This window comes from Cynara cardunculus (genome assembly GCF_001531365.2).
Source record: "Cynara cardunculus var. scolymus isolate 2C chromosome LG 10, CcrdV1, whole genome shotgun sequence".
Taxonomy (NCBI): Eukaryota; Viridiplantae; Streptophyta; class Magnoliopsida; order Asterales; family Asteraceae; genus Cynara; species Cynara cardunculus.
The window spans coordinates 26219148-26229949 of record NC_037537.1 but is presented as its reverse complement, the minus strand read 5'-3'; the positions used below and the strand labels follow the sequence as shown (position 1 = coordinate 26229949).

Genomic DNA, 10802 nt, shown 5'->3' with positions numbered 1-10802 from the left:
TTCATAATATAATAAATGTTAAAATATCTAAAATAAAAAAAAAACTGTTGAAGTTAAATTTAATTCTTTTTTATAGATTTTGGTTTCTCTGTTTTAAAAAAAACTAAAAGGGTACTCGTGCAAGCAATAATGTTTTTTTAATAAAATATAAATTTGAAGATATCATAAAAATTAAAAAAAAATTCTTATTTTTTGTAATTTCTTTAATTCAATTTTATTATTATTATTTAATTTAAGTTTAATGATGAAGTAATTTATTTTTGATTTAATAATATATTTTTTATGAAAATAATAATAAAATATTCCGTTAGAACTCAATAATTATTCTAATTATGTTTTAGATTTTAAATTTAAAATAATAACTTCATCATGTATTTGATTATATTTATCTACAATTAGTTACACAATTCAAATATGAAGCTTAATAAGTTGTACTTACAGTACACACAATATACTTGTAATATTAAATTTTAAGTAATATGCATCAATAAACAGTATTTTATATATAAAAAATGATTTTTAAAAGTTTTTGTTAAATATTTTATAATATAATATAGATTATAGAAAATCTTTTGAAAATACTCTAATTTATTATGATTTGTAATGGTCAAGATAAGAAATTTATAGCTTAAGTCAAATAATGATCTCTTTTTTTTTAAATAATAATAATTAAATTAAAAACCGTGTTTTAATTTTTTTAAACAATTTTATTTATTTATTATGTGTAGCAACACAATTTATGCTGAAAATAGAAATGTATTCACTCAATAAAATTATACATATCGTGGAACGTTATGTTTATTTGGCAATGGATCAAGAATCTTCATACAAGTGGGCCGCGAAAATATTACCGTTATGTCTGACACGTGTCTTCCAACCCAGCCACCTGTCTCCTTCTTCCATCTCCCTCTGGTTTTTCTCTCCATTTTCTCCATCTTCTCTCTCTCTCTCTCTCTCTCTCCCCGATCTCCGATCTCCCTGCAATATCGTGATCAATTGGTCGGCCGTGTCATTTCTTCCAAATTAGCAAAATTCAGTCCAATATCTTTCATGGGTTTTCATTAAATCCAGCACAAATATGCCGTCATCCATTTCCGGCAGAATCAGTGTTTCGTTTCTGCCGTGTTTTCTACTATTCATCTATTTTTCCGTCAATGCGGTCGCCGGAATAATCTCATTCGACTTCCAGACACTTTCTCTGAGCACCTTGAAGCTTTTGGGTGACGCTCACTTAGTCAACACCAGCATCATGCTCACCCGTGACCTCGCCGTTCCGAACTCCGGCGCCGGAGGGGTTTTGTACAACAAACCGATCAGGTTCAAGCGGCCGGGAACCGGGATTCCAGCGAGTTTCAGCTCCTTTTTCTCGTTCTCCGTCGCCAACTTAAACCCAGCATCGATTGGCGGTGGTTTAGCTTTTGTGATATCGCCGGACGACGAAACTCTCGGGGATGCCGGAGGGTATTTGGGTATTCCGGCCGGAGCCATTGCTGTTGAATTTGATACGTTAATGGACGTTGAATTCAAAGATATCAACGGGAACCATTTGGGTGTGGATCTCAACTCGGTGGTGTCGACTGAAGTCGTCGATTTGGATTCCGTCGACGTTGATCTGAGAAGTGGTAACCAGGTGAACTCGTGGGTCGAGTTCAACGGGTCAACTCAGCTACTCAACATCTCGATTTCATACTCCAACATAAAACCCATCTCCCCCATCTTATCAATCCCCATGGATCTCAACAAATACTTAAACGAGTTCATGTATGTCGGATTCACCGGGTCAACTCAGGGAAGCACGGAAGTCCACTCAGTTGAATGGTGGACTTTCAGTTCATCTTTTGATGACCCCACACAACACCCACCACCGCCGACCGCCACCGTCACCAACCCTTCTGCTGACGCCGTCATATCACCGCCACCGTCCATGCCGCCGATGGCTGGAAACCGGAATACCTCAACCCACCATTCCACACAAAAACAGAGCAAATGTCATAACCAGTTGTGCAAAGAAGGCGCCGGAGCGGTGGTCGGAGTTGTGACCGCCGGCGCGTTCGTTTTAGCCTTGTGTGCAATCTTTTTAATATGGGTTTATTCCAAAAAATTCAAAAGATCAAAAAAGGCACACCTTTTTTCTTATGATATCATTAAAACCCCCAAAGAATTCTCATACAAAGAGCTTAAATTGGCCACCAAATGCTTCGATTCGTCTCGAGTGATCGGCCATGGCGCATTTGGGACTGTTTACAGAGGGGTGTTGCCGGATACCGGAGATATGGTGGCCGTGAAAAGATGTAGTCATACCGGCGGTCAAGGGATGGAGGAGTTTTTATCAGAGTTGTCGATCATCGGAACTCTTCGGCACCGGAATCTTGTTAGATTACAAGGATGGTGTCATGAAAAAGGTGAGATTTTGTTGGTTTATGATTTGATGCCAAATGGGTCGCTCGATAAAGCGCTTTTCGAGTCGAGATTGACGCTGCCGTGGGTTCACCGGAGCAAGATTCTGATGGGTGTGGCTTCTGCTTTGGCTTATTTGCATCAAGAATGTGAGAATCAAGTGATTCATAGAGATGTTAAAACTAGTAACATTATGTTGGATGAAGGATTCAATGCAAAATTAGGCGATTTCGGGTTAGCCCGGAGAATCGAGCACGATAAGTCGCCAGACGCCACCGTGGCAGCCGGAACGATGGGTTACTTAGCGCCTGAGTATTTGTTAACGGGTCGGGCAAGTGAGAAAACGGATGTTTTTAGCTACGGCGCAGTGGTGCTAGAGGTGGCCAGCGGACGGCGGCCGATCGAGAGGGACTCGTTCGGGTCGAAAACAAGGGAAAACAGCAATTTGGTCGAGTGGGTATGGGGTTTACATCGAGAAGAACGGTTGTTGGCCGCTGCAGACCCGCGGTTGTGTGGGGAGTTCGACGAAGCAGAGATGCGGAAAGTGTTGTTGATTGGGTTGGTGTGTTCGCACCCTGACCCGGTAGTCCGACCCACGATGCGAACCGTGGTTCAGATGTTGGTGGGTGAGGCTGAGGCGCCTGTGGTGCCAAGGGCTAAACCATCAATGACCTTTAGCACTTCACATTTGCTATTGAATTTGCAAGATAGTGTGTCTGATTTGAATGGTCTAATTACCCTTTCAAACTCCTCATCAGACCACAACTTCAACGGTGATGGGTTGGACCTGGTTTGACCCGACCCGTTTAATAACCGACCCGATGATTTATAGGAAATTGACCAAAAGAGCTAATTTTTTCAACCAAATTCACCTTTTAGCTACTTTTTACACTGAATTCCCACAAAGGGAATCCTTAGGTAACTTTCTTTGAAAAAGTAACTAAAAAGTGGATTTGGTTGAAAAAATAACTATTTTGATTAATTTCTAATGATTTATTTATTTTTATAATTAGAATTAATATAATTTGTTGATTTATTATTATTTATTATGATGTAATAATTGATGTAAAGGACAATAATAAAGCTATAGGCATGAGAATAGGGGGCCTATGGGATCATGGGAATTCTTTGACAACATAATGCTACATTCATTTTGATGGACATTTAAACATGTATTATGATATGTGGAGGTCATTTTCATGAAATTGTGGAAAGATGGGAAGTTGCTTTCACAAACAATTGTCGATCAAAGTCAATAAGCAATTAAATGTAGATGTTCCATAAATTGTAAAAGCTAACGTTTAGGACCGTTTACCAAATTGTTGTTGCGTTAGCGTTTCGCGTTTCTCGTTTCTCGGGTGTACTTTCCTTACTGGTGGTGAGTTTGGTAAGTACATGACATCTTACTCGATACAAGATGTAGGGGCCGTTTACCAAACACTTATCCAGTAAGTGTGATTAACGGTAAAATTTAACATTATTATTTTCTTATTAGATAAGATTTTGGTCTACCAAAACGTCATTGTATGCAACAATTTACTCGGTAAACGCTTACCGTGGTAAGAGTCGTCGCCCTCACTTACCTGATAAGACTCTTGGTCCATGTCTCGTTCTTACCATTCAACACTTTAATTTCATTATGAACAATTACCAAACAATTATATTTCATTTTGTACTATAGCATAAGAACCTCTTAATCATTCTGACCACTTAATCATCTTATACTAATCCATTCAGCAACTACCAAACAGTATTTAAAGTATTAATTTTATAAATTAATAATTAAATAAAAACACGATATTTTTATATGCAAATTTTCTTTTTCATAAAGTAAAGTGTCGGTTCAAGTGTCTATTTGGCAAAACTTAATAAACTAAGCTTAAATACTTTTACGATTTTAAACAATCAAAACATAATCATATTAATAAATCATTAAGAAGCGTGCTAATAAAGCTAAAGAACAAGTAAAAAGCGATTAAGAGTTATAAACGGTTAACATTAATATACAAATAACCAATTTAATTATAGTCAGCTTACATACACAGATTAATTCCCCAAGCGACTAGAAACGACTTGAAGTCATCGCAGATGAACCTCCATGGCCACAAAGGTTTTGGTAGCACCCGATTCAAATTAAGGGTATATGAGATTTTCCACTACATCCCTCTGCGGCTTAACCAATGCGTCACAACCCAACTGGCTTTAATGAAAATCTCAAGATGTGTTTATATAAAAAAAATGTTAACAGTTTAAACCTCGTTATAACAATATATTGGAAGTCATATAAATTAAAAAGTCTTATTAATAAAGTATTATAAAAGAAACAAATGGGTTATTTTCATTAAAAAAACATCATCTATCTATACTACCTTATAAATCAGATTTATCGAAAGTCTTAAAAACAATTTTTAATGCACACAGTACTATACATTCATGCACAAAGTCTTAAAAGTTTTAAAACCATCTCATAATGCATTCAGTACTACTACTTTATGCATTAAGTCTTAAAATATCTTAATTTGCAATTAAAATAACATATAGTACAAGTTACCAATGCACATCATTACCTTTTCTTTTCATGTTTTCAAGATACTTTTGACACATTTTCACCCTCTCATACCTCTATGTCTTCTCTCCATCCCCCAAGGTGAAATTCAAACTGATATCCACAATGAGTTATTAAAAGTTCTCTCATTCAATTGCTCTAGAACTCTCGGTCTCGATCTCTTGATTATTTGTTTTTGCTGTAAATCGAACACATTTATAGAGTCGGTTAAATATGTTGGATTTTAAATTGGCATACAAACTTTTTCATTGATAGACTGTAATTGAAACCATAACTCTTATTTATTCAAATTGTATTAATATGTAAATGTCAAGGATAACTTATATCATCGTTAAATCTTCTCTAATAAAACCAGTGAAACTTCAAAAAATCGTTAAAATTCATGGCTCCCTCCATATTGCGCGGATACACAACTAATACTGGATAAAAGTAAATTTTATAGGTAATTGTGGGCATCCACCAGCTTACATGCACCGACACAATAGTTTTGAGTCATTGTAATCAAGGTTTTAAATGACGTGAGTTGTGGTGTGGCAACAAGGCCAAATCTCAAGGTTTAGGAGCCACAACGAGGCCACGATGTTTTTAAGTCGTGAGTTATGACGGCAAATACATATATCATATACAATATTATCTTTACAAACATATGTTTTCTACTATTAATTAACGAGTCAATGATAATAAATAAGTCAATGTTAAAAACCAAAACAAATACGACATTAAAACAAATTTTATCAGTCAGATTGAAAATATAAAAAGTAAGTTTTAATGTTGATATATATTAATATGAAAATAATAAATAAAAATACATTTAGCAATATGTACTAATACATTTAATGGTTTCTTAATTTATATTAAATAAAAGACCGTTGATGTGACATAAAACCATGTCTACTTTTATATTCGAAAAGAATAATTACAGAAAATTCCGAATGGGAAAAGAAACTACTTTTACTTTTGTTCTCCTTTTTTCTATTTTCAACTTTAAGACAACTTTGGGTTAACTTTATTTCACCCATACGTGTAATTACTTAAAAGAAGCATTTTATATCTGATATGTTAATAAAATGACCATCAAAATCGCTTTTGGATGATAATTTTGATTATAAGGTACGAATGGATCCACATGTATATCATTTGAGGAGCAAAAAATCAGATATTACATTTGATATATATGAAATCGCCTTCATTTTGTCTAAATCATCCATGTGGGCCATTTTGACCTATATTCCGTCTTCTAGTGAAGGCAACTTATGACGCAACGATTTGACAAGACATCGGGGGCGATTTTCATTGATATTTTGTCTTTTTTAGAACCAAATATAGTATACAGATAAATCTTGTAGTATTTTTTTATAAAATTGTAGTGATTCAAATACATAAACTCTCACAATCTTTAACTCTTAAACATAATCTATCATCACAATCCTTAACACAAATATGAAATCATATCAAAGTGATAATGGTTTAATGTATTGTTAAAGTGATGAGTTAAGAGTTGTGAGAGTAGAATTTTTGGATCATTACAATTTTATAGAAAATAATACAAGATTTATATACATTACATTTGGTTATAAAAAAGACAAAATAACAATGAAAATCGCCTTCAATGTCTTGTCAAATCATCGTTAATATATCAAATCATTGTGTCAAATCGTCATTGATATACATCAAATCGTTGTGTCGTAAGTTGTCTTCACTAGAAGACGAAATAGAGGTCAAAATCGCCTCATGTGAAGGTGATTTGCCTATTTTTAGATATAATATTTAATTTTTGTCCCCTAAATAATATACATGTGAGACTCATCCGTATCTTATAGTCAAAATCACCTAAGATAGTCAAAATCGGCCTCATTTTGTGAAAAAAAAAGTTGAAAAGTGATAATTTTATTAATGTACAATGTATTGATTATTTTGGGTAATTTTCCTTTTGAAATTGAATAATAATATGTTTCATTTAATTTATTAATACCAGAAGAATACTCAAATAATACAGCAAAATACATTTTGATTTTAATATTTTGTTTTATTTTTTGTCCTTGTTAATATAACATGATTTTATATATTTTGAGAAAACAATAATGTTTCTATTATTGAATAAAATATAAATTTGAAAATATTATAAAACTTTGAAAAAAAAAATATATGGACATTAATATCAAATTTATCTATTTAAAAATTCTCGCTTTTTTCTATTTTATATTTTTTACTTTTTAATTTAAATTTTGTTGTAATTTAATTTATTTTTAATAATGAAGTAATTTATTTTTGATTTTAATAATATAATTTTTTATAAATATAATAATTAGGTATTCTCTTAGAAGTCAATAATTATATTAATTACATTTTAGATTTTTTATATTTAAAATGAGAAATTTGTCTTTTATTTGATTATGTTTATCTACAGTTAGTTACATAAATTCAAAAATGAAACTTTTAATAGGTTGTACTTATGGTACAATTTATATATAGTCTTAAATTTTAACTAATATACATTAATAAACAATACTTTATGATAAAAAAATTAAAACGTTTTTTTTTATCAAATGTTTTATATTATTATATGGACTACAAAGGTGTTTTTGGTATACAAAATGGGCGATAAGAGATTAAACTGAACTCTTGCTTGACTGATTTATATATGACTAAATAAATTATCTATTTACATATCATATGCGATGACGAATATGACATTGCAAGTTGTATAAAATAATACAATCGTTGCTTAAATATTGTTTTATGTTTTATATCATATAATAATTCATAGTATATTATAAAATATTTGACAAAAACTCTTAAAACCCATTTTTTATAAACGAAGTACTGTTTATTGATGTATATTACCTAAAATTCAAGATTACAAGTAAATTTTGTGTAAGTACAACTTATTAAAGCTCCATCTTTCAATTCGTTTAACGCAGCTAATTATAATCAAACATAGAATAAATATCTCATTTTAAATATAAATTTTTAAAAATATAATTAGAATAATTATTAAGTTCTAACAGAATACTTAATTATTATTTTTATAAAAAATTATACTATTAAACCTAAATTAAATTACTTCGTTACGTTAAATTAAATTATAAAGAAAATTTTGAATTAAAGAAATTACACAAAACAATAACTTTTAAATAATTAATTTGATACTAATATCGATATAGTTTTTTCAAACTTTTATGATATTTTCAAATTTAGATTTTATTCAAAAATAAAAACATTACCGCTTTCTCAAAAACAAATAAAATCGTATTATATCGACATAGATTAAAAATAAAATGAAACATTAAAATCGATATATGTATCGATGCATTGCACGAATACCCTTCTAATAGTTATAAATGCTAATAGATCAACTATAATTTTTATTTTTAAATACTAATGTATTATCTTCATATTAAAATAATCAAGTTCATACTTTTTTTATATAATATATAATAGAGTATGTATAGGAAAAAAGTATAAAAAATATTTTTATTATATGTATAATATTATAAAAATATTTTTATTACATAATATATAATATTATAAAATACAATATTTAGTATAAATTACATATAATCAAAGGTAGTATGATAATTTATTTTTGTTCCACGTATTTTATTTAATCGTAAAAAAGTATATAATTTTTAAAAAAATGCTTAGTAAGTTATAAAATTATTATTTTATTTAATAAAAAATATTACTAAAAATAATTAAGAAATATATAAGGTTGACAAACCTCGAAACATGTCTAAAAAAACTACTTTTTTAACAATTAACCGTAAATAATAATCCAAAATAAATTATAATAAAATAATTTAGAGATTAATTATAAAACAAATTGCATGAAAAAAATAATGTACTATTCTCATATTGGATAACATGTTTTTAGAACTTTCATTTTGATATCTAAGATGTAAAAGTTTAAACATTTAAGTACCCGCGTAACAGGTTGAAGCATTAATCGGTTACCATGTTGATGTGGTGAATGATATGGTATCCAACTCAGCATTATTTGTTGAAGCATGAACCGGATACCACATCAGCATGATAACAGGTTAATGTTTCAATCAGTTACCTGAGTACTTAAATGTTTGAAACTTTACATCTTAGATTCTTAGGTACCAAAATAAAAGTTTTGAAAATACGTTACCGAAAATAGAAATCAAGTTAAAACATGTTACTTTTTCATGCAATTTACCCTTAATTGTAAAACTGAAATTAAATTATATATAAAAAGCATTTTTTATTTTATAGAAACCAATAGCCCAAACCTATATCATGATTTAGGCCTTAGCCCATTTTAATAAATCATGAAAATAGATATCTATATAATCAATGCATATTTCAAACCTAATTTTAATGTTTTTTTATTAACCTGTATATCTAACTCGTTGTGTTAATCGACTAATCTTAAGATGACCATCTGTTTTGCGGGTAGTCTGAAGTCACCGCATTTGAACCTTCATGGCCACAATGAGATTCCATATGATATGAAAATACAAATTGTTTCAAGTTCATGGATATGTTTGATTTGTAAGATTGAAAATTTTGTCTGGATTATTAAATTAAGTGATAAAATATGTTTATTTATTTATAAGTCTGATGGAAAACTCAATCATATACTCTCGTAATTTTGCCAAATGATAAAACTACTAATGGATAGATTCATACAAATAATATCTGATCTATTATTAATTTATTATTACAGTAATTTTACTGCTATTTATAATGTATTTTTAGAAGTTATTTATAAAACAAGAAGGAACAATATATAAATATTATTAAAAAAAATAATCATAATTTATCATGGTTTACATTCACATTTCAAAGCTACATTATGCAGGGAAAAAAAGTTCAATGAAACGAAACTGAATTCCCATTACATTTCTTACTGATCAAATTTGTGATAACCAAATTAAATTTCGTTACAATTTTAAAAAAAAAAAATTAAGTTATTATCAAAAAATATTACGTGAAACGAACCTCGTGTTCATATCGATTATGTCATTTTAGTCAAATTCAGTCACATAAGCGGTTAATTTGAAACAATAAAACATAAAGAATGATCAAATGAAGGGAATACATATAATACCCTGGTTTTCGTTATAACCATTACGTGTTTCATTTCCGTTCTGTTTGTATGTATAAGTATCCGAGCATTAATCTCTTGTATAATAGCTTGAAGTGTCTTGTACCTTGTTCTTGAAATGAAGAGTACAATGTAACAGTGGTAAATAAGGACCAAAGTTATACAAGCTAGTCATAGTTTATGACAAAAAATGTAGTAAAATTGTCATATAGGGGTTGATTTGTAAAATGTCAACCTTCAAAGTAGGAGTTCAAGACGAGGAAGCTGAGGGAGCAAAATCTGGATCGGTTTTCACGGTTGGGACTAGATAGTCGCGTGCTCGCACCTCTACCCGTTCAGGCAGATTTGGTAGTCCATCAGACAACGCGTTTTTGTCATGCGGTTTTGATTGTGTGATTCTTGGTTTTGATTTCAGGCGTATATTAGCTCCCTTTCATTAGCGACATTTGAATTACATAATAATTGAACCTTGATTTTGATTATACGTTTTACTTCCCCTGTTTGTTTTATTTAAGTTCGGTTTACGGTTTATCTTCAATCCGTTCACTAAATATGTCGCTCAACCGCGTCTTTCGTTTTCTATGCACGACATTTTAGTAGCAGTTACGTTGGGGATGAGATTGAGAGGCTAACATGTTTCTTTTATATTGTATATATAAAGGATTTAAGCAAAAGTTTTGGATGCTTTTTGTAATATATAGAAATTCGAAGGACTAAAATGTAAAAGTTGTTCATAACAGTCTCTTATTCAATTGATCAGCTCTC

General features: G+C 30.6%; 1 protein-coding gene across 1 annotated transcript; it reads left to right on the top strand.

Moving 5' to 3' along the window:
• The first annotated feature begins 1078 nt into the window (after positions 1-1078).
• LOC112520389 (L-type lectin-domain containing receptor kinase VIII.1-like) lies at positions 1079-3206 on the top strand. Its single transcript, XM_025128769.1, has one exon. The coding sequence runs from the start codon at positions 1079-1081 to the stop codon at positions 3191-3193; it is 2115 nt and encodes a 704-aa protein (XP_024984537.1). The 3' UTR covers positions 3194-3206.
• Positions 3207-10802: the final 7596 nt, after the last annotated feature.